This window comes from Dipodomys spectabilis, unplaced genomic scaffold (genome assembly GCF_019054845.1).
Source record: "Dipodomys spectabilis isolate Male_0828 unplaced genomic scaffold, ASM1905484v1 ptg000085l, whole genome shotgun sequence".
Lineage (NCBI taxonomy): Eukaryota > Metazoa > Chordata > Mammalia > Rodentia > Heteromyidae > Dipodomys > Dipodomys spectabilis.
The window spans coordinates 2,500,680-2,528,228 of NW_024870762.1; the positions used below are offsets into that span (position 1 = coordinate 2,500,680).

The 27,549-nt window shown below is 47.8% G+C and overlaps 1 protein-coding gene across 2 annotated transcripts in view; it reads right to left on the reverse strand.

Annotated features, from left to right (window-relative positions):
• Brpf3 (bromodomain and PHD finger containing 3) overlaps positions 1 to 26,656 on the reverse strand; it is a 40,601-nt gene extending 13,945 nt beyond the window's left edge. Inside the window, exons 1-9 of one of the 2 annotated variants that reach the window (XM_042684144.1) lie at positions 26,609 to 26,655; positions 20,890 to 22,363; positions 16,776 to 16,932; positions 14,196 to 14,327; positions 10,230 to 10,358; positions 9,614 to 9,926; positions 8,411 to 8,713; positions 5,629 to 6,135; positions 2,179 to 2,272 (exon numbers count right to left, since the gene is read on the reverse strand). In XM_042684144.1, coding sequence (XP_042540078.1) covers positions 2,179 to 2,272; positions 5,629 to 6,135; positions 8,411 to 8,713; positions 9,614 to 9,926; positions 10,230 to 10,358; positions 14,196 to 14,327; positions 16,776 to 16,932; positions 20,890 to 22,337 — 3,083 coding nt within the window. In that variant the 5' untranslated portion in view covers positions 22,338 to 22,363; positions 26,609 to 26,655. Of the gene's footprint in view, positions 1 to 2,178; positions 2,273 to 5,628; positions 6,136 to 8,410; positions 8,714 to 9,613; positions 9,927 to 10,229; positions 10,359 to 14,195; positions 14,328 to 16,775; positions 16,933 to 20,889; positions 22,364 to 26,608 lie in introns of both variants that reach the window. The other variant, XM_042684145.1, reaches the window with a different exon arrangement.
• Positions 26,657 to 27,549: the final 893 nt, after the last annotated feature.

Here is a 27,549-nt window from a genome sequence, read left to right on the forward strand (position 1 = left end):
ACTAGGACTAGCACACAGACACACACAAAAACCCACAGTACTTAGAGCCCTTGGAGAGCTCCCATTTTAAAGTCTGACATTCCACTGAGAATTACTGAGTTCAAGGGAAAATGCTTTCCGAGGCTATTTTTCTGTATCAAGCAGCAGCACCAGAAAAATCAGTGGCATTGGACTGGAATCTACACACAGGCAAACCCCATTTGAATCAATAAGCTAACCAAAAGCCTGGCCTGGCTTGCTTGTGAATCGTAACTGGGAAGGGTGCCTTTTCTTTCATGGAGGGAGACCAGCACACCTTCCATCTTTTGGTCAAGGGCTACAAGTTACAGTTAGATGAACTTGCTCACACCCCAATTCAAATTAACTAGCTGTCTATCCTGAGAGCCCCTTCATCCTCTCTCCCCTCCCCCATTTTGTTTTTGATTTTTGAGACAAAGTCTTGCTATGTAGTTCTGTAGTTCAGGCTGGTCTTGAACTCACTGTGTAGCTACAGATGATCTTCCTGCCTCAGTCACCCACTGACTTCATCTCTGAATGAAGGCAAGAATTAAAACCTGGGAGCAGACTAAAAACATTCTCTGTGATTCTGAAATCAGTTCTACCTATGTCTGGTAACTTTTTTCTCCCATTCTCTCTTCCTGTATTTCTAGAGGCTGCAATGGAGAGGGAGAGAGCTAAGGCAATTTTGAAGCTTTATGGAGAGAAAAATTTCAAAGGACTCATAAAGTGGGGAACTGGTGAGGAACAAGGGGTAGCTGAGGGCCCCTGGAGCCTAGGAGACAGGGTAGCGGAAGCACCTCACAGAACACAGGCTCAAGGGCTGGGAAGGTGGTTCAGTGGTAGAGCGCTTGCCTTGCATGCCTGAGGCCCTGGGTTCGATTCCTCAGCACCACATAAGCAAAAAGAAAGAAGCCGGAAGTGGCACTGTGGCTCAAGTGGTAGAGTGCTAGCCTTGAGCTGAAGAGCTGAGGGACAGCGCCCAGGCCCAGAGTTCAGGCCCCACGACCAGACCCAAAAAAATAAAAAAATAAAAAAAAAGAACACAGGCTCAACTCCCTTGAAAGCACTTCAGAACCAGACACCAGCCTTTGGGGGCTGCCTGGAAACATTTCTTCCCCTACTCTGAATAGGAGCCACTCGATAGCTGCGGTGGGCCATGACATCAGCCTTTAAGACTAGTCATTTTTCCTTTGTGGCAGTGAGGTTCTTTCATTTCTAGAAATGCATAATGAAGGGGTCTTGCAGAATGAATAATAAAAAGCTTAACAACCCTGGACCTGAAAGGAACTCGAAGGTTTTGGTCTCAGAATATTATCAGGTTAAAGAAAGACAAAAGAGAACTAATCCCTTCGCAGCTCAAAGATGGTTGATGATCTGGGGCCTTTGGTCAATAAAGGCAATTCTAAATTTCCTAGCTCATTCCTATTTTTTTTTATTTATTTTTGGGTCCGGTTGTGGGGCCTGAACTCCGGGCCTGGGCGCTGTCCCTCAGCTCTTCAGCTCAAGGCTAGCGCTCTACCACTTGAGCCACAGCGCCACTTCCGGCTTTTTTTCTTTTTGCTTATGTGGTGCTGAGGATCAAACCCAGGGCCTCAGGCATGCAAGGCAAGCGCTCTACCACTGAGCCACCTTCCCAGCCCCGCTCATTCCTATTTTTACACCACCTCTATAGAGGTTCAGGCTACAAGTACCAAGTGTGGCATATTATAATCCTACTACTTTGGAGGCTAAGGCAGAAGGATCAGGAGTTTGAGGATAGCCTGAGCTTGAGACCCTATCTCAAAAAACTAAGGACTAATGAAGGGCTAGGGTATATTTCAGTGGCAGAGCAATGGCCTAGCATATGTGTAGTTCAGGGTCTAATCCCTAGCACTAGTGGGTGGGGGAGAAAGAGGATATGGGGGCATGAGACCAATGCTATGAAAACCAACAGGTCAAGGCTAGATCCATAATAAAGCTGGTTATACAGTGTGTATGTGGTAGAGGCACTGGCTCATATAACACTATTAAAGCATCGGCACTACTTCTCCTTAGAGCAGACCTGAAAGACAAGGTTCATCCTGTTTCCTAGGAGCTTCAGGACTAGAAACAGAGAAGGAAGTTCAATCTGACACAATGGAGAATGAAGGGAGAGGTGGCACAGCTGTTCACAAAGCTTTGGGAGTCAGGAGTTCTTACCTGCAAGCTTCAAATGCCAGGCCACCACTGAGACCCAAGCTACATTCTGAGTCAGACCCACTTTCAGTGTGTTTTCCAAAACCATTGGTCACACCTGCCAATGACAACACAGAATGAACATGAGTATAGCATTCCTGCTTCTCCTGATACATACCACATGAAACACCACCTGAGAGGCTCAGCGGCTGTTCCTCCCTGTAGGAAATGGGTGTCGGGGAGTTGAGACAGTGAGACAGAGATAAAGGCTTGAGAAAACACTGCTGGCTCAAGCAGATTATAGGTTTTTGCTTCCTATTTTCTCACTCTAAGGAAAATACTGCATACAGCTGACTCTAGCTACTGCTATTTTGCTACAAAGAACAATATTGAGTTCCCTACCTGGCAGACTCACAAGGCCTTGGATTATGCTTCTAATTTCAAATTTCAGTTATCAGGGAGTCTTTTCTGTCTCTTGAGGAGTACATCTGCCTTGCTTCTTGAGATAAATACTTACATGCCCTTCCCACCACAGAGCTAGCAGCAGCTAGCTTCATTCTTTGGGGATGGTGTCAGGAGAAGCCAGGGCAGGATAAGGGCTGGCTCCACAACATCTCATGTCTAGCAGAGCTGATCTAAGTTGAGGAAGGGAAACTTTTCAGGACTACAGCAGCCCAGACCTTCCCAGGATGGGTAAGTCAGAAGCCAGCATCTAGAATGGGTTCTGAGGGCTGGGAAAGTGGCTCAGTGGTAGAGCGCTTGCCTTGCATGCCTGAGGTCCTGGGTTTGATTCCTTAGCACCACATAAGCAAAAAAAAAGCTGGAAGTGGTGCTGTGGCTCAAGTGGTAGAGCGCTAGCCTTGAGCTGAAGAGCTGAGGGACAGTGCCAGGCCCAGAGTTCAGGCCCCATGACCGGACCCAAAAAAAAAAAAAAAAAAAAAAATAGAATGGGTTCTGAAATACTAGTTCCTTTTCCTCTTTATACCTTAGCTTCACCAAAGGGAAGTAAAGCTAATACCTTCTTGCTTATAGAGGGTGCCTGCTTATAGGAAGAAGTTTTGAGAGACAGAGGATAACCCACAGATATCATCCCAGGCACATAACATTGCTGTGAATCTTCTGCTCTTATAGCTATCCAACTTGTTTCTAACCACACTCGAGAGTCCTACAGCTCTGACATCTAAGCCAAGAACAGTGTGGAGGTAAGCCAGGCACCTACCTGATTTGAGAGCTACAAAAAAAGATACCTTGGCCAGAAATTTGAGTCAAGAAACACCTGTCAGAGCAGGTATCTGAGCTAAGATGTCTACACCTTGATCTGGACCTTCCTCTAATAATGATCTCAATTCAGATCACTGAAGCCAGCTGTGCTTCAGGTTTGTCTCCTATAAAGATCAATACCTGTTTCTATGTGGTTCAACCAAAGCTGTATGGCAGTATTCCTAGGTGTTGAGGAGCTGGGATGATAGGAGAGGAACAGATTTTGTATCCTCCAGTAGGTAGCCTTAAAGTTAACATGCCTAATGCTGAGACCTAGATCAAACTAGTAAGGACTTTCAGTTTTCAGTGTTCTCAGTACTCTTTGGCTGAGCCAAGATAAAGCTAAGAAGATAAAAGTAACTGCTACCCTCTACTGCTGCACTAAGTATGCAGATATCATACAGCACATTTCCAATACTCAATCCTGGAAGATAGCTATTTCTAGATCCATACTGGTAACAAAGAAACGAACTCAGTGAGGTTAAATTCTTACCAGGTTGTAGCTCTAATAAGAAGCTGAAGTTTGAATTCAGGTATGCCTAGCCACAGCCAGGTAAGCTTTTGCCTCTCTATGTTAAACTTTTGCTATCATAATACAAGGAAGTTTGGAAAGATGCTATGTAGGAAAAGAGAAACCAAGTACTTTCAAAGCTCCTGAGGCTCCAGGAAGCCCCCTACCAAAGTGGCCCTCACAGACTGCCTTTTTTTTTTTTTTGCTTATGTGGTGCTGAGGAATGGAACCCAGGGCCTCAAGCATGCAAGGCAAGCGCTCTACCACTGAGCCAACTTCCCAGCCCCAGACTGCCTTTTTGTATCCGCATGCTTAGCCTGAGCCCTCTGTCTCCATCTACCTTTTTCTATCCTGCCCTTGCCCCACAGGGGCCAGCTCAGATACTACCTTCCCCAGGATGGAAAGTTCAGAGACTACCTCCCCTGCTCAAATTCCCTGAACAGCCCTAACAATTCTACTTGTCACCTGACATCTAACCACGTATTATTCAGCTCTGTGATTTCTCTGTACCTAAGCCCAAATTGAGTCTTATTTTATTAACTCCCCTCTCCCATGACTAGCAGTAAGGACTCTTTGGTGACTCAACTCCCATGATTAGTTTCTTTTGGCTTAATCCCTTAGCCTACCACTCCTACATATTGCTGCAACCACACTTGGTCTTCTCAGGTTCCTTGGACAGGCAGGCATGTTCCCTTTCCTGAGCAATGATCTTGTACATCTTCCCTTATATATAAGTAGCTCTCATTGGGGCTGGGAAAGTAGCTCAGTGGTAGAGCGCTTGCCTTGCATGCATGAGGCCCTGGGTTCAATTCCTCAGCACCACATAAGCAAAAAGAAAAAAGCCGGAAGTGGCGCCGTGGCTCAAGTGGTAGAGTGCTAGCCTTGAGCTGAAGAGCTGAGGGACAGCGCCCAGGCCCAGAGTTCAGGCCCCACGACCAGACCCCCCCCCCCCCCCCAAAAAAAAAAGTAGCTCTCACTACTTTTTTCAAATATCACCTCCTCAGAACTTCCTAGCTACCATCCTTGCATTTTCTATCCCCTTTCCCTATTTCCTGTTTATGAAAGGTTGCTAATACAAGATACCTCCTTTGCTTTTAGCCTACTTCCCTTGTAAGAGAGGATACTTTTGTGTGTGCCAGTACCTGGGCTTAAACTCAGGGCCTTGGTGCTGTCCCTTAAGCTACAACTGAGCCACAGCTCCATTTCTGGCTTTTGTTGTTTAATTAAAGATAAGAATCTCATGACACTTTCCTGCCCAGGCTGGCTTTGAATCTCGAACCGCAGATCTCAGTCTCCTGAGTAGCTAGGATTATACGCATGAGACACCAATATCCAGGTAAAAGAGATTTTAGTCTATTCTGTTCAAAGGGATTTTTCCCCCAGTACCCAAGACAGTGCCTGATATACTTGATGAATGAAATAAAATGAAGGTAGGAACCATTTTGCCACGTGCAACCTTACATCCCTTTCAGGTTGAAAACAGCCCCTAGATACAATCTGGCCTTCTGAAAATACCTGCTCAAGGCCTATTTTCTTCAGACCCAGCACATATGCTAGACCAACTGTGAAGAAGTATGGAGCTCCCAGTACAACTACTGGATTCAATAGAGGCCATTAGGGAGAACTGGGGAAGGTGCTGGCTGGCAAGGCAAAGCAGAAAAGTAGATGAGAAGTAGCAAGAGAAGTCAGAGGCAGGGTCCCACCTGTCTCTTCTTCCTGCTGGGGCGATCTCTCTCCTTCACTGTCACTACAGCTCCTGCTTCTTGTCCGTTTCCGGGAATGGTGTTCATCCTCAATGCTGGCAGGAGAGGCAGGGGCACTCATCATGCCATGGTCCTCCCCATTTTCCAGGGTCCCGTCTGGGCTCCTCTGAAGCTTAACCCCATTCTTAGCCTTCTTGAAGAGGACTGATGTGCGGCGACCCACACCACCAAGAGATGCATCAACAGAGGTGTCAGGGGACATGAGAGACAGTCTATTGATGCCACTGTCACTGAGCAAGCATTGCAAGGGCTCAGTCCCTGGCTGTAAAGGTGATTTTTCCAAGAGCTCATCTTCTTCAACCTTTCTGGGCTTGAGGAATCGGCTTGGAGGTTTACTATCACTGATGGGTTTCAGAGTAGGGGGATCTGGAAGAGATTCTTGCTCAGACAAGGAAGGTGCAGGCCCAGTGGGCTCCAGGGTTGGTGGGGGAGGCAGTTTGGAGTCATCTGTTAGAGAAAAAGAGAACCTGCTTGAACATTTTAGAAATTGTCTGTTCCTGTAAGCCAGAAACTGAGACTAATAACCAAGGACTGAGAAGTATGGGTAAGTATTAGGTTTGAGACGCATCCCACATTGACTTTCTAAGATAAAAGTAAAATAGGAAAAAGTTTTACCTATGCTAATAGGTCTCAATCCTGGTTATGTTTAGAATCAAGTAGAAAGCTTTTTAAAAGTCCTAATGCCCATGTCAAAACCCAGACCAAATGAAACCAAATCTCCAAAGATGGAGTACTTCTTTAAAAAAAGCTTACAAGGTGTGGATTACAAATGTTACGCTATACCTGAGAAAGTCAGCTGCTTAGTCAATAATTAAGTCTCAGCTTAGCAGATTTGAGGCCAACAATGTTAATTTCTGAGTCTTCTCATCTGTCATCAATTTTGTTTTTCATCAGCCAAGTGATAGACAAATAGCAGGCACAAGGATAAGTTTACACTTAGAGCACTGTGACCAAGAAATCAGTAGTTCGTAAACCAGTTTGCACATCTTCAAACTTCAGAGCCCAGACTTCCCTATTTGAATCTCTGTGAAGTGGGGCTGGAAAATAATTTGTTCTTGTGAAATGTTTTAGGTGGGGCTGCAGCAGTTGGCCCATTGCACTTGACTGCCCTTCAGAGCCCAGAAGTGGGATACAAGAGGCATGCTGCCTGCCACATGGCAAGTTGGGGAAATCACAATGGACAGAAAGCCATCTAATGCCAAGTGTGACTTCTCAACCATATCCCCATTCTCTGCCAACCTAAAATAAAATGGGCCATTCTCTGTAATTTGGGCCCTTATCTCCTAAAGATTAACTCTCAATTTTTAAACTGGGTGACTGATAAGCCTTCCCAAGCCTTAGGCTTAGATTCAAGGTCCAGTATGAAAGAGACAATTATGTTAATGATAGGGAAAGATGGGAAGCAGCTCAGTTTATAAGGCTGCTAGGTTTCTGAGAATCACTTCTCTGGCTGCCTTTTGCAGTATGGCCTCTGCCTATGGACTTGGCCAGCGCCAGGGTTAAAACCATTTAAGAAACCAAGCCACAGGTCTGGGAATGTGGCTTAGTGGTAGAGTGCTTGCCTAGCATGCATGAAGCCCTGGGTTCAATTCCTCATCACCACATAAACAGAAAAGGCCAGAAGTGGTGCTGTGGTTCAAGTGGTAGAGTGCTAGCCTTGAGCACAGAGAGGCTCAAGGACAGTGGCTAGGCCCTGAGTTCAAGCTCCAGGACTGGAGAAAGAAAGAAAGAAAGAAAGAAAGAAAGAAAGAAAGAAAGAAAGAAAGAAAGAAAGAAAGAAAGAAAGAAAGAAAGAAAGAAAGAAAGAAAGAAAGAAAGAAAGGAAGGAAGGAAGGAAGGAAGGAAGGAAGGAAGGGAGAGAGAAAGGAAGGGAGAGAGAAAGGAAGGGAGAGAGAAAGAGAAAGAGAGAGAAAGAAAAAGAAAGAAAAAAAGAGAGAGAGAGGAAGGGATAGAGAGGAAGGAAGGAAGGGGAAAGAAAGAAACCAAGCCACATGTAGGGTCTTTACTTCTGGCTCTATTTCCCACCCCACTCCCACTCTAATTTAATTAACTGCTTTAAGCTTCTACAGAGTCAGACACTGGTGGCTCATGCCTATAATCCTAGCTACTCATGAGGCTGAGTTCTGAGGATCAAGATTCAAAGCCAGCTTGGTAAGAAAAGACTTTTGGGGGGGCTGGGAAGGTGGTTCAGTGGTAGAGTGCTTGCCTTGCATGCATGAGGCCCTGGGTTTGATTCCTCAGCACTACATAAGCAGAAAAAGCTGGAAGTGGGGCTGTGGCTCAAGTGGTAAGGTACTAGCCTTGAGCTAAAGAGCTGAGGGACAGCACCCAGGCCCAGAGTCAGGCCCCTTGACTGACAAAAAACAAAACAAAAAACTGAAACCATAATACTTCTTAACTGGCTAATAAACAGCTAGCTAGTTGTTTATTATGCTCCAGCATCTGAAACTCCCGCCTACAATGCAGCAACTAAACATCTACATAAGGGACCCTCAGGAGCCCAGTCCAATACAAAGCCAATATCTACTCTGACAGATCTTATTGATCGTTCAATATTTTGAATATTATCCCCTCCCTGAGCATATGGAAGTGTAATACTGTCCAGGGATTTTGCTTGCCTACAGGGTCAGATCTAAACCTGAGGACGGTACTCTCAAGAGATGTCGGCTTAACCCTTGCCCCTCTCACCCACTTCAGCACCATGCTTGTGACCTTCTCTCACCTCTGTCACCATCATCTTCTGGTTCTTCCTGCAGGACCTGCTCCAACACAGCCACATCCCCCCGGGACCCTGCTGCCAGCTCTCCATTAGATACTGTCTTGTTCAATGATGGTGGCTGTAGTGGTGGTGGCTGTGCCAACTTCTGTCGAAGGGCATTGATTTCCCGGCGTAGCATGCGGACACGACGGGTACGGGCCCCACTGGACCGCATGGCGCTCACCAGATCCAGTTTCTCCAGCAATTCCTTCAGCTGCATCTCTGGGGACAAATGTGCCCGGTTCTCTGGGATGAGGATGTTGTCCACTGTCAGGGAGAAGGGAGGACAGAGGAAACTGAAGGATCTGCCTGGCCCAGGACAAGAGAAAGAAACCAAGTCCTTTGGATGTATGACTGTCTAGGCCAGTGGCTTCCAGCAGTATCACAGGGTCTTGGCCTGTAACATTGGTGACTGGAAGGCAGCCTCAGGGACAAAGTCAGAATGTGGAAAACATCTGCAGGAAACAGTTCACAGTCAAGCAGTTCATGGAGTCATGATTACAGGCTCCATGGAGTAGGCACAAGACTCAGTGATTATTTTGCTATTGCCATCGACAGGCAGAGGGCAGGGGCAGGCAGAGTGTGGGGCTCAGAAGCATCTACACTTTTCTGATCCTCCATCTGTACTCTTCTGAATGAAGCATGCTCACACCAGCATTATACTCTGCCCCGTGCTTCGATGCCACACAAAGTGGATCCAAGAGAGGAAGACTCCTGGTGAGGATTTAGCTTTCCTAAAAGCTACTCTTTTCTTACCATTCAAGAGTGCTCAGTGCACAGTTGAACTTTAACCCTTAAATTATTCCACATTCCAGTCTGTGCCTATCCCTGGCTTTGCTTATTAGTCTACTCTAAAACTCTAAGGCCTAGGCTGGAAAGGTGGCTCAGTGGTAGAATGCTTGCCTTGCCTGCATGAGGCCCTGGGTTCGATTCCTCAGCACTACATAAGCAGAAAAAGCTGGAAGTGGCGCTGTGGCTCAAGTGGTAGAGCGCTAGACTTGAGCTGAAGAGCTGAGGGACAGCACCCAGGCCCAGAGTTCCGGCCCCATGACCAACGAAAATAAAAACAAAAAAAACGCCAAGGCCCATCCTGACCTTTAGCTCTCTGGGCCCTGTCCTTGTGACTCTTTCTCGTCCCTCTCCTCCCCATCCATCTGGGCTTCTCACCGTCTTCCCAGGAGAAGCGGTAAAAGTCTTCCAATTTGGGTGATTCAGGGAGATGAGTGCCCCTCTCGGGGTCATAGCCGATGTTCTCTGCCTGCCGCCGGGCATGCCGCAGGATGGCCCCTCCCAGGTCCCTCAGGCGGACAGCTGCTCGATGGAAAATTGTGTCTTTAGCATTATACTTCATGCAGTTGGTAACTATAAGGTTAAAGTCCTCCTCAAACTCCTCCAAGGTGCGGTACAGGTGGGACTCCAGCTTCCGCCTCATAGTAGAAAAATCCATTGGCTTGGATATGAATTCCAGGTAATCTGGAACCTAAACATATAAAACCTGTACAATTACAACAACCATTTACTAGCCAAACAGGTGCACCCTTCACCGGCACTTTTGGCTTCCCCACTTTCTGGTTTAGCCATGCCAGGCTAACTCGGTGCCTTAGGGCCCTGGCCCAACCCTGACCTCCTGCTAACTACTCACCACAGGCAAGTGTACAGGTGTGAGTAGACACCACCCCCACCCTTGGTTCTGAACACATTGAGGCCCAGCCCCTTCTTGGTCTCCTCAATCTATGTCTAATTCAGAACAGGTTTGCTGCTTGGGAAGTAGGGGGAAACTTGCCTCACTCAGGTTGACAGGTTCCGCAAAGATGTGTGCGGGATCCTTCTCCTGCAGCAGGTCCAGTGTTGTCCTGAGCAGAACATTGAATGGCATCAGCTCCAGCTCCATGGCAGCCTGCTGGATCTTGATCTATAGGAGAGACAGGAAGCAATTACAACAGCCCTGCAAAGGCCCTGGATTGTCTTCATAACTTGATTGTCATCAATTGCATACAAAGATTTTCACAGCTGATCAGGATAAGAAATGCTATCACCCAATCCTCAGCTTAGGAATAATAACACCAACAGTGTTATGATTTGAATGTTTCCCCAAAGTCCAGTGTTGGAGTCTTCATTCTCACTATGGGGGTGCTAGGAAGTGGGATCTAATGGGAGGTATTTTTTTTTTAATCTATCATGGGGCTTGAACTAGGGGCCTTGGTGCTGTCCCTGAGCTCTTTTGCTCACAACTAGCACTCTACCACTTTGAGCTACAGCACCACTTCCAGTTTTCTGGTGGTTTATTGGAACTAAGAGTCTCACAGACTTTCCTGCCCAGGCTGTGTTTGAATTGTGATCTGCAGCTCTCAGCCTCCTGAGTAGCTAGGTTGGATTACTGAGCCACTAGCACCCAGCTGGGAGATGTTTATGACATGAGAATTCCACTCTCATGAACAGCTTAAGGGAGTTCTCTGGGGAGTCGTCACAAGAGTGAGTTATTTCCTCTTGGAGTAGTTTTGTTATAAAGCAAGCTCTCCCTCATGTGCTCCCTCATCCTTTACTTTTCCACCAAGAGAAAATAATGCAGCAGGAGAGCCCTCATCAGACTCACCATGCCCCTGAACTTCCCAATCTCCAAAACTGTGAACTATAGTCAAATTTCTTTTTTTGGTCAGTCATGGGGCTTGAGCTCTAGGCCTGGGCGCTGTCCCTCAGCTCTTCAGCTCAAGATAAATGCTCTACCATTTGAGCCACAGCGCCATTTCCAGTTGTCTGGTGGTTAATTGGAGATCAGAGCCGCATGTACTTTCCTGGCCGGGCTGGCTTTGAACCATGATCCTCAGCCTCTCAGCCTCCTGAGTAGCTAGGATTACAGGCATGAGCCACTGGTTCCTGGTTCTGAATTTCTTTTTAAATTATTAAGCCTGTGATATTATAGAAGCCAAAAATAGACTAAAACAGGTATCATTTTGTTAATGTTTCCTATGCATCATACATCTTACTAAAACTTGTAGAAGTAATAATTATGATTATAAAATGCTTTCATAATCCACACTGAGTACCAGGTAATGTTCTAATATTTTACGTAATGTGAGTATATGACGGAGGCATAAGTGATGTATTTTACAAAAAGGAAGTAAAAGCACGGAGAGATAAACTGGTCCCTGGTCACCATTGGCAAGGTTAGGAGATAGATAGTTCCAAACAGTCTGGTTCCACAGTGAGTGCTCTTGACCATTATGCCGCATTGCTTCTTTACTTATATTACATCAATGAATCACAATAATTCTGAAGGAAAAACTATTATCCCCATTTTACAAATGGGAAGCCTGAGGTTTGGAGAAAATATGAAGTTAGTAGTCAAACGCATCTGGCTAGAACAGAGAAGGCATCTGAACCTAGATCTGACTTAATACAAGGACTATATGCTATTGAAGTCAAATGTGCCTTAAACCAGAATTTTCTCCCTAATGTGCTGAGAAATTGATCCTGTCAGCACTTGAAGCATCTGAGGTGACCCAGGGTGACCAGGGCCTCCAGGTTCATCCCTCAAGCAACAGCTCCCTCATAGTTTTATATTTTCTTAAAATTGTTATTATAAAGGTGATATATAAAGGGGTTAAAGTTACATAAGTCAGGTACAGAGTATTTTTTTTTTTTTAGATGGGTCATGGGGCTTGAACTCAGTGCCTGGGCATTGTCTCTGAGCTCTTTCCCTCAAGGCTAGCACTCTATCACTTGAGCCACAGTACCACTTCCTAGAGTCGTTTTTGGATATCACCCCTTCCCTCACTCTCTCCAGTTCAGCTCCCTATATTAAAGTGGTCTGCTATACAAACGTTCTTTCCCATGTGTGCACAATATGAAACACTTAAGCACACACAGGTTAGACTATGAAAAGCTCTCTCCTGTCCACATCAAAAGAAGTCTATCTGCTTCCCCAGGGCTTGTCCCTCTTATTTCTCTGAATCAGAGATAGGAAGACAAGCTCAGCTATAGTACCAAATCTAGGACAGTACTGATAGCTTGAACCTGTGGTTTTGGTCCTGAATCTGTTTTCCATGGCCTCATGCATAAGCCTTAATATATATACCAAGAGAGGCTGCCCAAGTATTTTTTTTTTGGGGGTCCGGTCGGGGCCTGAACTCTGGGCCTGGGCACTGTCCCTCAGCTCTTCAGCTCAAGGCTAGTGCTCTACCACTTGAGCCACAGCACCACTTCTGGCTTTTTTCTTTTGCTTATGTGGTGCTGAGGAATCGAATCCAGGGCCTCATGCATGCAAGGCAAGCACTCTACCACTGAGCCACCTTCCCGGCCCCTGCCCAAGTATTTTGAAAAGCTTCTTAAGCCATTCGAATAGGCATTGCTGGTTTGAGGTTCTCACTTGCCCCTTTATATGTCAAGAGCAGTCAAGAGCAGCCCAGGAACAGAAATGGAATCTCAAGGCCTTTGGTCTACTAGAGAAAGGCTAGAGCTGAACAGTGATGTAAGGTTTAGAGAAAGAGAGAAAGGAACAATCTTAACGCAGGCCTCTGAAGCATGTGAGTAAAACTGCTATTCCTGGACCTGAGAGAATAGTTTTGGCTTGTCAACCATTCAATTAATAGTACTAGTTAAGCAGGGCACCAGTGGCTCACGCTTGTAATCCTAGCTACTCAGGAGACTGAAATCTGAGGATCGCAGTTCAAAGCCAGCCTGGTCGAGGAAAGTCCGTGAGACTCATCTCCAATTAACCACCAGAAAACCGGAAGTGGTGTTCTGGCTCAAATGATAAAGCGTTCACTTTGAGCTGAAGAACTCAGGGACGGCACCCATGACTGACAAAAAAAAAGTATTAGTTCTCTGCCATGTATGTTAACACTATAATAGATATTGCAGCAAGACAAGGATTATCAACATAATGACAACAATGAACACTTCTATGGCCTTAATATATGCCAGGCACTGTAATAAGCTGTTTTTATATCCTTATGATGCAGCTCTATTATCAACCCCATATTACAGATGAAGAAATAGAACTAAGAGATGAAGCAATTTGTTTAATGTTACACAGGATTTAAACCCAGTCTGGTGCTACAGCTCAAGTGCCTAAATCACTATACTATATCACCTATCTCAACATCTTCCATGTTTTAGGACTCAGAATCTCTTTGAACTGAGGCCCAAATTTTTATATAATTGAAGAGTACAAATGTTTAAGGGCCAAGCAAGAATCTCAGGCCAGAGTTTCTCCAACCAAAATGCCATTAGGATGGCTTAAGAAGCTTCTCAAGGGCTGGGAAGGTGGCTCAGCGGTATAGTGCTTGCCTTGCATTCATGAGGCCCTAGGTTCGATTCCTCAGCACCACATAAGCAGAAAAAGCCAGAAGTGGAGCTATGGCTCAAGTGGTAGAATGCTAGCCTTGAGCTAAAGAGCTGAGGGCCAGCGCCCAGGCCCAGAAGTCAAGCCCCATCACCGACCAAAAAAACAAAAACAAAAAGAAGCTTCTCAAAATACTTGTCAGGTCAGCCTCCCTCCAAATATCCCTCAGAAACTCTAGGTATGGACTGAAGTATATAGGTTAAGCTTATGTTTGGGGCCACAGCAAGCAGAACCCCAAAACACAGAAGCTATCAATGGATGCAGATCTTAGAACCTGTGGAGCTGGAGAGGAAAGGGAGAGAAGACTGGCCAGGCAGTGGCTCCTGTGTCTCTCAATACCACACTAAGAATAAGAGGAAGGAAGGGACCTTGAACAAGAGCCCAGAGCCAGGGCCTCTTCCTTACCTGCTCCCGTTTGAGCTTTTCTCTTTTCCGAATCAGCTCAATCAGCAGCCGTGCCCGCTCCAGATCATGCCGAAGCTTCTGCCAGTATTTCAGCTCTTCCTTCACTGCACTAGTCTTCTCATCCTGTTCTCGCTGCAAGAAGTAAGAGGAGGGGCTGGGAAGGTGGCTCAGTGGTAGAGCACTTGCCTTGCATGCATGAGGCCCTGGGTTCGATTCCTCAGCACCACATAAGCAGAAAAAAAAAGCCGGAAGTGGCGCTGTGGCTCAAGTGGTATAGTGCTAGCCTTGAGCTGAAGGGCTGAGGGACAGTGCCCAGGCCCAGAGTTCAGGCCCCACAACCAGACCCCCCCACAAAAAAAAGAAGTAAGAGGAGGAAGAGTTGGGGCCTCCTTTGTTCCCAAGGCCTCTCCCTGTTCAACCTCACAGAGCTTCAGCAGACAGCAATCTTGTTCCTTCCCTGACCCTGAGCCAGAGTGCCTTTCCATCCAGCCCATCTCCCCCACCTTCTAACACTGTTTCTTCACTGAAGCACAAGAACCACTGCTGGAGAAGGATCTGAGACTCTTTCTTCATTCCCTAGGGATTCCCAGGATGACTTATAGCCCACAGGGGCCATAGAAAGAATTTCAGAGGAAAATTAATAGACACCTCAAGGGTGGAAAAAAAATCTCACTCCAGAGCTTTGACTTGGCTAGAAAACAAAGTCAAGGTTTTACTATTAGCTTGTACTAAGAGGTTTGAAAATACTTGTTAAAATAATTTGAATCTGTCCTAGAGAAGGTTACAGTTGGGCTGGGAATGTGGCTTAGTGGTAGAGTGCTTGCCTAGCATGCATGAAGTCCTGGGTTCAATTCCTCAGTACCACATAAACAGAAAAAAACAGAAGTGGTGCTGTGTCTCAAATCAAGTGATGAGTACTAGCCTCAAGCAAAAAAAGCTCAGAGACAGTGCCCAGGCCCTGAGTTCAAGCCCCAGGAATGGAAAAAAAAAAAGAAAAGAAAAAAAAGAAAAGAAAAAAAAGAATATCAATGCAGAGAGGATACAATATAGAGAGGATGGGAGTAGGGTTAAGTTGGAAAAAGCAATCTCATGAGAGCTTCACACACAATGGTAAAGATGGATGGGCAAGCAGCAAGGCCTCTTCTAGAACCACTAGGACCAAAGCAGCAAGGCCTCCTCTAGAACCACTAGTGATTCTTTGCTTACTGAGCAAAATGCATAGGCAACAGCAGAAAAGCTGGGGAACCTCACAAGGCATGAAGACCCAGGTCCCGGATGAAGCCTCGAATGCCAAGCTAAAAAGCCTTATCATGGACTTTGTGGAAAGAAAATACATTCTGGAAAAGGAAGTGAGAGAATAGAAACTGGCATGTGAGTTAGATACTACCACTTGTAGAGCAACGAATGAAGCAGAGACTGGAAACTACCTAGAATGCTGTCATTAAGGTTAAGGTAGCATGGATAGGAAGAATACAGAATGGCAACAAAGGGCCGTGTACAGATAAATCCCTCCAAACAACTCATGGGACATGAACTATGACCTTTATGGCCAAAACTAACTCCAAGGAACTCCTGGTAAGGAAAGAGAAGAGTTCCATGACAAAAATGGGAAATAAGCTCACTAAGAGGAAGACAATTCAGTTTCCAATATCTGAGTTACAGGTAACAACATCCACATGGAAGCATCCCAAAGCATACAAGAGCACAGAAAAAATGAATGAGAAGCAGGCACCAGTGACTCATATAATCCTACTCAGAAGACTGAGATCTGGAGGATTACATTGAAGCCACCCGGGCAGAAAAGCCCTTAAGACTCCATCTCCAAAATAACAGCAAAAAAAGCAGAGCTAGAGGAGTGACTTGAGTGGTAGCAGGTCAGCCAAGCAAGTAAACCAAGTAAGTATAAGGCCCTGAGTTCAAATTTGAGTACTGCCCAACAGAGGGATGAGAACAAGACAAAAATCTGAAACTACTCAGTTATTGTCAATTATGACAGTGAACATATTCTCCAAATAAACAGATAACAGATGCGCAAGGACTCTAGACATTAAGGGGCAAGAAGTGGGATCAGCATAGGGTACAGGAAAATGGAAGAGGTAGGAAATTGTTTCATAGAAAGAAAACTTAAATGTGCAGCAACTCCAAGTGACAATGACAAGCAGCCACTACAACTGGACAGATTGTGCACAAGGAAGATTGCAAATTTGTATATTTACTCTAATAGATTTTCTGGCAGATAGCATTTTCTGGCACCTTTTCCTAATCCACACCATGTGAATTGGCTATCTTCAAACCCATTTTCTCTTCTGCCACTTTTGGAAGGTTTCCCCCATATATAAATGGGAAGTTGGGCTAGCTCCTTCACTCTCCCATGCCCTAGGTCAGAATTTGCTCCCGTTGTCAGGTTTAGTCTCTGTAGTGTTGGAGATTATTCCTGAGACAGACTGCCCACAGAGGTGATCCCTTATATAGGCAAAGGCTGTACAGAGGGCTTGGGAAGGGAAGCCAGCACCACCTCTACCATGTTTCCTCTTCTTCATTCTCTAGCTCCCCCAAGCCTCTACTCACTGCTGCACTTACCTGCTCAGCGTTTCTTTGGGACTGTAAGTGGGAGTGAAGGCGCCTGATGAGGGGAACACCATTCCGTGCCTGCCGTTTCAACAGCCAGTAGTTGTGAAGCCGTTGCATGAATTGGTTTTTCCTCTGAAAGGAGAGACCACTACAGATCTTGTTCAACCTTGAGTGGAGGCACAGGGGAAGTGAAAGACAAGGTGAGTAGGTGTCCCATATCATAGCTTTTGCATTCTTTCCAGACCCTGGTTTATTTCTTATTTTTATAGAATAGAGCGGCCAATTGCCTCACCTCAGAAAAGGCCTGGAAAAAAATAGCAAAGTTAGGCAGCTCAGACTCAGGAAGAAGTATTATCTCACTTGTGTTTCTACTTCCTATCTTGTAGCTCTGATCCTCAGACAAAACACCCCCCCCCAAAAAAAAAAATGCCTCTCTCTTAGAACTCTTATCTTCGGTAGTCCTGGGCTCCTTTAAGGCCTTGTACTTGCCAGGCAGATGCTCTAGCACTTGAGCGACATCCCCAGCCCTTGTACTGAAGAAGCAGGCCTATGCACCAGCACTCTCACCCTCTTTTGATAGAAATGGCAAAAGGGGACAGAATTGGGGGAAGCTATGGGCAATGTGGCCACTATTTCCTGCCTCCCATGACTGAGGATCCCACCAGACCAGAGGGTAGGCCATACCCAAGCTAAAAGGAAAACCAGCAGACGTGCATAAAGATACAGCTTTCTGAGCCCAAATGCAATTCAATAACCATTGTTTGCCTGTTCACTGGTTTGCTTCGATGTAAGGTCTTCACTATGTTCTCCAGGATAACCTGGAACTCTTCCGTCCTGATGGCACTATCATGCCTGGATAAACAACACTTGGTTTGTCATTAAAAAAAAAAACAAAAAACAAAAAAACAGGCTAGGAATGTGACTTAGTGGGTTCAATTCCTCAGTACCATATAAACAGAAAAAGCCAGAAGCGGCACTGTGGCTCAAGTGGTAGAGTGTTAGCAAAAGCAGCTCAGGAACAGTGCCCAGATCCTGAGTTCAAGCCCTAAGACTGGCAAAAAAAAAAAAAAGCCTCAGTATCCTAGGGCTGTAGGCCTGGTTCAGGTGGTAGGTACATCCAAGGTCCCGATTTAAAACCACATTACTGCCAATAACAAATTACTATTATTTTAAATTTAAATTGATTTTTTTAATTTCAGCATACTAAAAACAATTGTTTAATACTGAATCAATCAAATTAAAAAAAAAACTGAATCTAAATATATAAGAGGATTGAGGCTCAAATAATTCAGCCAGTTTAACTAACTTAAAGAAAAGTCTGAAAACCAGGACTGAAACCAGTAACATCAGGGGAAGGGGGAGGGGATTTTAAAGGTACCTACCATCTATTTGAATACCTATACTGTACAGAAGAGTAACATTACACCCAGGTTATAAAAGATGGAAACACAGCTTCGAAACAGAAGTTGTAAACTGTCAAAGCAATTAACACAGCTAGTAAGATGGTGGACCTAGTGGTATCTGAATTTGTGATCTCTCTGCTATACTATGGGACATCCCCAAATTGGTTATCAAAAAAGTAAACAAGACCCAGTGCTCCTGTAGTGTTTCTTCTGCTCCATCTCTTCATTCCATTCTGCTGAAAAGAAGCTAAGGATAGCTAATCAGGATGCAACCAAAGGCCAGGCACATTGGGCAGAACATCACTCACCTAGGCCTTGCTCATCTCCAGTCAGATATTCCTAGCCCAAAGCAAAGGTTACAAAATCAAGACTTAGACCTTTCCCCAAAGGACAGGTCCCCACCAATGCCCATGCCAAGCACACCTGCCCACCTGGATAGGCAGCCCCCTCCGTCTACAACCTCTTGTACATGGAGGGTCCCAACAACATTTATGCAGGGAGGGAAAAGAGTAACACAGCCGCAGCAGCAAAAACCACCATTTATTGAGCGCTTACTATTTGCCAGGCACTGTTCTAAGTGTCTTACTTATGTCATTTCTCACTTTTTTTTTGGTCAGTCATGGGGCTTGAACTCTGGGCCTGGGCGCTGTCCCTGAGCTCTTCAAATCAAGGCTAGTGCTCTACCACGTGAGCCACAGCGCCACTTCCAGTTTTCTGGTGGTTAGTTGGAGATAAGAGTCTCACAGACTTTTCAGCCCAGGCAGGCTTTGAACCGCAATCCTCAGATCTCAGGCTCCTGAACAGCTAGGATTACAGGGGTGAGCCACCAGCGCCAGGCTTTTTTCTCACAATTCTATGTGGTAGAGTCATTTACAAATAAAATAAATTAAGGCTTAGAGCAATTAAGCAAGTTGCCAATAATCACACAATTTTTTTTTTTTTTTTTTTTTGGTCGTCATAGGGCTTGAACTCTGGTCCTGGGCGCTGTCCCTCAGCTCTTCAGCTCAAGGCGAGCACTCTACCATGTGAGTCACAGCACCACTTCTGGTTTTCTGGTGGTCAATTGGAGATAAGAGTCTCACAGACTTTCCTGCCTAGGCTGGCTTTGAACCATCATCCTCGGATTTCAGCCTTCTGAGTAGCTAGGAATACAGGCATGAACCACCAGCACCCAGCTTGGTCACAGTCTCATTACTTTAGCAAGTACAGCTGGTTCCTGGGACAGACCTCTAAAAGAAATATAACTATAGTCTGGCCTTGAGACATGGCTACGCTGCAGATGAAGACTAAGCATGATACACTTACTTCAAGAAAGAAATAGCCCCAGAACAACTCTGGGTACAGAAGACACAATCAGACACTGAAATCTAACTTGGGCCATGCTTTTACAACAAAAGCTTCCTTTTGTCTTTTTCCCAGCCTGGCCTTGCAAGTCTGGGAAAGTCTGGCAAGTCTGTTTGCCTGTTTCCCACAAACAACCCATTCTTCTACTACCATCTAGTACTCCTTTATCTCTAATCTTCACATTGAGGGCTAGCAATACAACCTAGAGGTGTCATGAGCCCCTCCTTTGTAGTCAAGAATCTATTGCTTTCCACCTAGTCTCATCCCTTAGGACAGAATGTGGCATATAGTAAGTGCTCAATAAATTATCTCATTGAATAAACAAAGGAGTGAACAAAAACTTTACCTCCAGGGATGCAGTTTCTTTATCTGGGGATATGGGAGAAGGTGCAAGGATGGAATTAGATGAGTAATCTCCAAGATTTCCTCTTGCTTTAATACCATATATTTTTTATATATGATCCCCCCTGAGGTGGGCCTCTGCTGAAAATCTTCCCTGTCTACGATCCCATCCCTCTAACAGTTCTAGTTATCTGATAGCTTGACACAAACACAATGATCTCTCTACAAATTTAGCAGGGGCCCACATGACTTAGTTAATATAGCTGATCTTTACCCTAAATCTGAATGAACATTTTTATTAATGTTCTCATACCACCACCCTACTCATATGAAGTTTCCATAATACTTAAGACAGCTTGTTGGGCAGATGTGTCAACTCCTTGACAGAGTGATTCTCCATTAGGAACAGTTCTATCCCAGTGGGATTTTTTTTTTGGTTTTGGTTTTATGGAACCACTGAAAGTTGTCACTAAGATTGGGCAATGGGAGGAGCTGCAACTGGCATTAACAGAGACCAGGGATGCTAAACATCTAGAAGTACATGGAACAGTTCTAGCAATGAAGAATTGTTTTGTCCAAGATGGGACTTGTTCTCCCTTTTCAAAAATACTGCCTTTGGCGCTGGCAGCCAGCTGGCACCCTGTATTTTGTAAGACATGAAATAAAAGTCATCCATGGTAAATATGTCAGGTGCACTAGAAATTACTATTGCTGAACCTTCTCTTTCCTTTGAAGAAATCTGATCTGATTCTGAATGTAAAAAAGAAAAAGAAAAAATATTGCCCTAAGTAACCTGTCACCTGAGTTTCTAAGCAACTTAACCACTTTGTTTCATCCTGAACCAAAGGAAACACATTACTTGGAGGGAAGAAACACAACCACAAAACAGCCTAGGTATACCTAGGCTCCAAAGTTTATCTTGGGAGACATAAAAGAGCCCACACATCCACCAACCATATTTGGCCTGGCCCAGGGCCCAAGCCCCAAACAAAAGGAAACCATGAGTCCCTAAAGAGCCCTCTGGGCAGGCTCACCTGCAAGAAGGTATCTGTGGGACAGTGACCAAGGGAACATTGGAGGGTGTGTCTCGGCCTCCTTCCTCTGGCTCCTTCTTGATCTTTTGCTTCGAACTTGTCTTGTTCTTCTTGGGTACTCCCTTGAGGGGGGTTCCCACCCCACCTTGGCCTTCCTGTTCCTCCTCCTCTATTTCTTCTGCTTCTTCCTCCTCCCCACCACCCTCTTTCAACCCCTCCTCATCCCCAGCCTCACTGAGGCTTTGGGGGGAATCACCCTTCTTCCTGGTGGTGGCAGCACCTCGCGGTGAATGGACCGCACAATAGGCGGTCTTGCGCACAGTGAAGATGGTACCATTGAGGCTGGTTTCTCTCATCGGCTCAATCTTCATGAAGAGACCAGCCCTCTGTGCACACGTCACATGGAAGGCTGTGTAGCAGTTTACTTTATGGCACTGGATGGCGGCACCCAGCCCTTTCTGCTTGCAGATATAGCAGGTTAGTTTCCAGCGGGCAGGTGGGATGTTGTTGATGCCCTCAATAGGCTCCAGGAACACAGTGTTCGAGAAGCAGACTTCAGGGATCCAGATGGCACACACTACATGGGCCCAGAGCCCATCACTGGTCTGTTTGAAGGCGCCACCCTTATTGGGGCAAAGAACACAATCTACAGGCCGAGAGGGAGACTGCAGGCAGCAGCGGCATAACCACTGGCCCTCAGGGATGTAGGGCACACCGTAGCACTCCTGGTGTACAGCCAGGTTGCAGATATCACAGAAGAGAATGACATTGCTGTTGTGGCATTCATCATCCAGGCACACACAGCAGAAAGCATCTTCATCAATGAGTGACTGCTGGGCCCCACTACTGCGACTCTCCAAGTATGACTCTTTCTCTAGCCGGTCCATCAGAAACTCAAAAGTATCTGCTGACACCACACTGTGCCCATCTGCTCGCCGCTTCTCATTCACCATGTCCAACCAGGCAAGGTCCTCCTCATCCATGTCATATTCCACCTCTGCATCCAGGTCTTCAGGTGGTTTCTCAATGTAGCGATAATAGGCAGCAGGCAATGGGGGCGCTTCTGTCTGGGTGCCTAGATCCACTAGGCGGAAGCTGGGCTGTGGGAGGTTGAGAGAAGTGCCGGATGCATGTTTGGAACAGGACTCCTTCTTTTTGCCTTTGGATGAGGGCTTCTTAGACTTGCTGGGGAACTGAGGCTGCTCACTGTTTTCCTTGTTACTATTGCATTCAGTGATATCCTGAGCCGTCAGCTCATCCTCAGTGATGATCTTGAGTGGATCATAGATGCTGATACGATGTAGACGTCCATCTATGTCCACCTCAACAATTCGCTGGGCCTGAGCATATGTCAGGGTCTCCCGAGTGGGTGAGCATTTGAGACTGTAGGGGGATGGGGAACGTCGGCCCTCGGCATTTTGCCGAGATTTCCGGCGAGGCTTCCTCATGGCACCTGGTGACCAGGGAGATAGGTCTAAGGAAAGAAGGCCAAGAAACTGTGAGTTGAATATCTATGTATGCATGCACCCATTCACCCTTCCAAGTGGCCACTGAAAGCAGAGGTTGTTCCCTCTGTGTGAACAACATGCCTCTTAAGCATCTACAAAGCTTCATCTTTTTCAAGTCTGAACAACATCACTTCTCAGTGAGATCTTTTCTCTATCCAGAATGGCAAATCCCTCTCCTCTACTAGCAACAGACTCTTCACCCAGCTTCATTTTTCTCTGCAACACTCATCATTTCTACCATGCTACATGATTTATGTATTTATTATGTTTGTTTACTTCCTCCTGCTAGACAAGTTCTATGGGAGGGGGAAAGGGAGGGGACTATTTTGTTCACTGTTGTATTCCCAGTGTCCAGGATGCCTAGCTCCTAAGAAATCATTCAATAAGTACTAGGTGAATGAAAGCAGAAACTAAACATTCAAGACCCTTATCCCCAAGGAGCTCTGTCTGGTGCTCTAATATTCTAATGATCTCATGTTCTAATGATATACATAGGGCTGTAGGACAGCTAATAATGGAAAAGAAGAAGGAGGTTAAGACTTCAGGAAAACAACAACAACAACAATAAGCTGGGCACAAAGGTGCATGCCTATATTCCCAGCTAACTGGGAGCCTGAGGCAGGAGGATCATTTGAGCCTAGAAGTACAACCCAGGACACATAGCAAGACCATGTAAGAGGCAGTGGTAGATGTTGATAAGGGGGAAAGAAAGAAAAATAAAGGAAAGGAAGAAACTCAAACAGCACCCATTGTCAAGTTCTCTACTGTATACTTAGCTGTGTCACAGAATATCAAAATTTCACAGGCCTAGCTAGAGCCCTCTTCCAACCCATCTTACTCTTGGCCTTTCCCAGAGTGAAGGCATCTGAAATGCCTATACAGGTAGCCTCAGGCCTTCAAATGATAGCAGATGGAATTCCCTGCAAAAGGCAGCATCCAGGCTAACTGTCTAATCCATCCAAGGTGACTGGGATAGTACCTGAGGTAAATTCTCAATGTATTGCCACCTCAAAAGTTCCTTTCTCCTAAAATACTTTTATCTACCCTGTAGAGCAAAGAGAAAGTCCTGGCATTTTTCACATCATTCTCTGAATGGAGGGAAGTATAAGAATCTGGTAAGGAGCTGTAGAAGCCAGTTACCAAGGCCATCACTACCAGGAAGGCTTATGGGGTCATGATGCCCTACACCCTGAGCAGAGAGGTGGCAAAAGTACAAACAGAGAGAAGGATTCCAGGAAGAAAAACAGTACATCACTGTGACTGCAGGATCAACCAACTGTATAAAGTGGAGATGGGAACAAGAACTTAGTATGTTTACTGAGCTCTTTTCCTTCAACTAACTTGGGTAATAGTATGCATCCATATTATCAGTCTCCATTTTACAGAGGAAGAAACAGAAGCTCAGAAAGTAACTCAATTGAAAGCTAGTAAGTGATAAAGCTAAAATTTCTTTTTTTTTTTTTTTTCGGTCGTGGGGCTTGAACTCTGGGCCTGGGCGCTGTCCCTCAGCTCTTCAGCTCAAGGCGAGCGCTCTACCACTTGAGCTACAGCGCCACTTCCGGTTTTCTGGTGGTTTATTGGAGATAGGAGTCTCACGGTCTCTCCTGCCCGGGCTGGCTTTGAACCGAGATCCTCAGATCTCAGCCTCCTGAGTAGCTAGGATTACAGGCGTGAGCCACCAGCACCCGGCTAAAGCTAAAATTTCTATCAGATCTTCTCACCTGCTCAAACGGGAGTTAACAACACCATGAAGAAAAGGGTGCCGGTGGCTCACGCCTGTAATCCTAGCCACTCAGGAGGCTGAGATCTGAGGATCACAGTTCAAAGCCAGCCTGGGCAGGAAAGTCCGTGAGACACATATCCAATAAACCACTAGAAAAATGGAAGTGGCACTGTGGCTCAAGTGGTAGAGTGCTCATCTTAAGCTAAAGAGCACAGGGACAGAACCCAAGCCAAGTTCAAGCCCCAAGACTGACTAAAAAAAAAAAAAAAGAACACCATGAAGATGCTATAGTCTGACATAAAATGAGGCTCTGGGGGCAATCTAGTTTCTAATCTTGGCCCTATGTGACCAGGAGAAAGTTTCTTCATCTCCCTGGGCCTCCATAGTCCACTAGTAAAATGAGGGCAATAATAAGCTGAGAGCTGGTCGCTCAAGCCTGTAATCCTAGCTACTCAGGAGGCTGAAATCTGAGGATCACAGTTCAAAGCCAGCCCAGGCAGAAAAGTCGGTGAGACTCTTATCTCCAATTAACTACCAGAAAACTGGAAATGGCACTGTGGCTTAAGAGGTAGTGTGCTAGCCTTGAGCTGAAGAGCTGAGGGACAACGCCCAGGCCCAAAGTTCAAGCCCTGTGACCGACCGAAAACAAAAAGTGAGGGCAATAGTTATATCTACCTCTTAAGAGTTGCTGTTAACACAGAATTAACATCCTTATTTAATACAACTTCCCATCCCTAGGTGTGCCTGGAATAAACAAGCTGGAGCTGGTTGAGATCTCAGGATCATTCAAAACCAGCCCAGGAAGGAAAACCACCAAAAAGCCAAAAGTGGAGCTGTGAATCAAGTGGTAAGAGCGCCAGTCAAAAAGCTGAGAGTAAACTGGGCACCGGTGACTCACAGCTATAAGCCTAACTACTCAGGATCTGAGGATCTCGGTTCAGAGCCAGCCCGGGCAGGAAAGACCGTGAGACTCCTATCTCCAATAAACCACTAGAACCAGAAGTGTCACTGTGGCTCAAGTGGTAGAGTGCTTGCCTTGAGCTGAAGAGCTGAGCGACAGCGCCCAGGCCCAGAGTTCAAGCCCCACGACCGACCCAAAAAAAAAAAAAGCTGAGAGTCAGAGCCCAAGCCCCAGGGCTGGCGCACAAGCGCACAAACCCACTAGCTAAGAGACAGTGTCCCCAACCTGACTTCAAGCCCCCATTCCAGAAAACAACAAGCAAACAAAACTGGACTGAGGAGCAGTGCCGGCCAGGTAGACACACAGCCCATAGACCTGCTGTACTCCTCACCCCTCAAAAAGCAGGGTGCGGGCTGGGAATGTGGCTTAGTGGTAGAGTACTTGCCTAGTATGCACGAAGTCCTGGGGGTTCGATTCCTCAGTACCACATACACAGAAAAGGCCAGATGTGGCTCAAGTGGTCGAGTGCTAGCCTTGACCAGGGACAATGAGTTCAAGACCCAGGACTGGCAAGGAAAAAAAAAAAGCAGGGTGCCCCTAGGCCAATCTACTCCCACCCCACCCGCGCCTCACACACATCTGCTCCGCAGCAGCGCGGCGCCCCTCGACCTCCGCCCACCTTCAGCCCTCCCCACGCCCCGCCCCAAGCCTCGAGACCCCGCGCCGCCCACACCCGGCGGCCCGCCCTCGAGGGGAGGGCTGCGGCGGAGCAAACCCCAGTGACTTTCGCCCACAAGGAGCTGACATTTTTGGCGGGAGTTTCCCGGTCAGAAGCAGTTCTTCCCCCTCACGAACTTCCAAGATATACCCACCCTCGCCTCAGACACTTTCTCAGCAGCCCCTGGGCCCACACCCCCACACCCCCGCCCGGACCCCCACCCAAAGCCTGCGAAGTTTCTGCAACTGGACGGAACCCCTAGCACACCACACAAGATCCCCAGGCCACAAGGCAAGCCCCCGGTCAAAGGCGCCTGCCCCTTTAAAAGGAGCACCTCTTCGAGAAGAATCTTGACACCCCTCGGAGGAGAAAGAAGGGAAACAGTTGGCTCGCCCCTAGCCGAGGAGGGCGAGCGCACCAAGACGGACTGACGAGGAGTCAGACCCCAACACGGGAAAAGCGAGCGCCAGCGAACGAGCGACGCAGAGATAAGCGCTCATTGGCCGCCGGCCCTGCCCGTCAATAGGAACTGGGAATCCTAAGGAGGCACCGGGGGCGGGACCCTTCCTCGGCCTGGCCAATTGGAGAGCATGGCGGGGGGTGGGGTTTGGCGGCTCCGCTTCCAGAGCCGGGGAGGGGGGGAGGCAAGATGGCGGGTGCGGGAGGGGGTCCTGGCTTCTCAGCTCCCCCACACCCGTCTTCTCTCCCCCCCCCACCCCCGCCGCCGCCCGCGCTCCAGGGGAATGCTTTCCCGCCGCCCCCACCCCTCTCGGGAAAATTGCCCCCACCTCCCGGCTATCTCCTCCCCCACCCAGCGCAATCCCTAGGCCCCGCTGCCCCCCGCCCCCGCTCCGTGCCGCCCCCATTACCTCAGCCGCCGGCCGGGCCCCACCGTTCGGGGCCCCTGGGCGCGGGCGGGCCGGCCGCCGTGCAGGTCGGCGCCGCCTTGGGGAGCTGAGCGCGGTCTCCTCCCGCGCCGACCTCCGCCTGCCCCTCCCGGCCCGCGCTGGGGGCCCGGCCCGGCCGCCGCCGCCGCCGCCGCTCCCGGGGGAGGAGGGGAAAGGAGCCGCCGCCGCCGCCGCCGCCACCGCCACGGAGCCGGGCCGAGGGGAGGGAGGGCTCAGCCCCCAGGCAGGACCCGCCCCTCCGGCCTCCCCCACCCCCGCCACCTCCACCCCTTCCCTCGCTCCCGCCCCGGCTCCGCGGGCTCTCCCGCCGAACTGGAGCGAGAGCGCGAAAAGAGGGGGGAACGGGGGAGAACTCCCCCCGCCCGTGCCCGGCGCGGCGGCGGCGGCGGCCGGGGCTGCGCGGAGCGGAGCGCGGCGCCGCCACCGCGGGGCACCGTCCCCGGCTCGGCCTCACGGTGGCGGTGCGGGCGCGGCGGGGGCACCGAGCAGAAACCCGGGCAGTGCCGGGCTCAGCCCCGGTTCATCCCGGCCCTGCCCGCCGCGGCGCGAGCCCGACGGGGGGCGGGGGGGGGGGGCGGAGGAAGGCGGCGGGGGGGGGGGTGGATAAAAACTGGGGTGTCCACTCCCGGTGCAGGGCAGGGAGGGAGCCCCGGCTCCGGGACCCCGCCCCCCTCCTCGCGCTGGGGGAGGGGGGCTCCTGCCAAGGTGAAGCCTGGGCAGTTACGGAGGCCAAACCCGGCATGTAGTTTCTTGGGGTTCAGATGCCCCGCACGACGCCCAGAAAGTCCCGTCCGGTCCCGCGCGGGTCTCGGCGGGCTGCGCCCCCCCCCCGCCCCCCCCACCCCCGCCCCGGCGAGGACGGCCGGCCCCGAGCCGCGCCCGCGCGCACAGGTGAGCCTGGC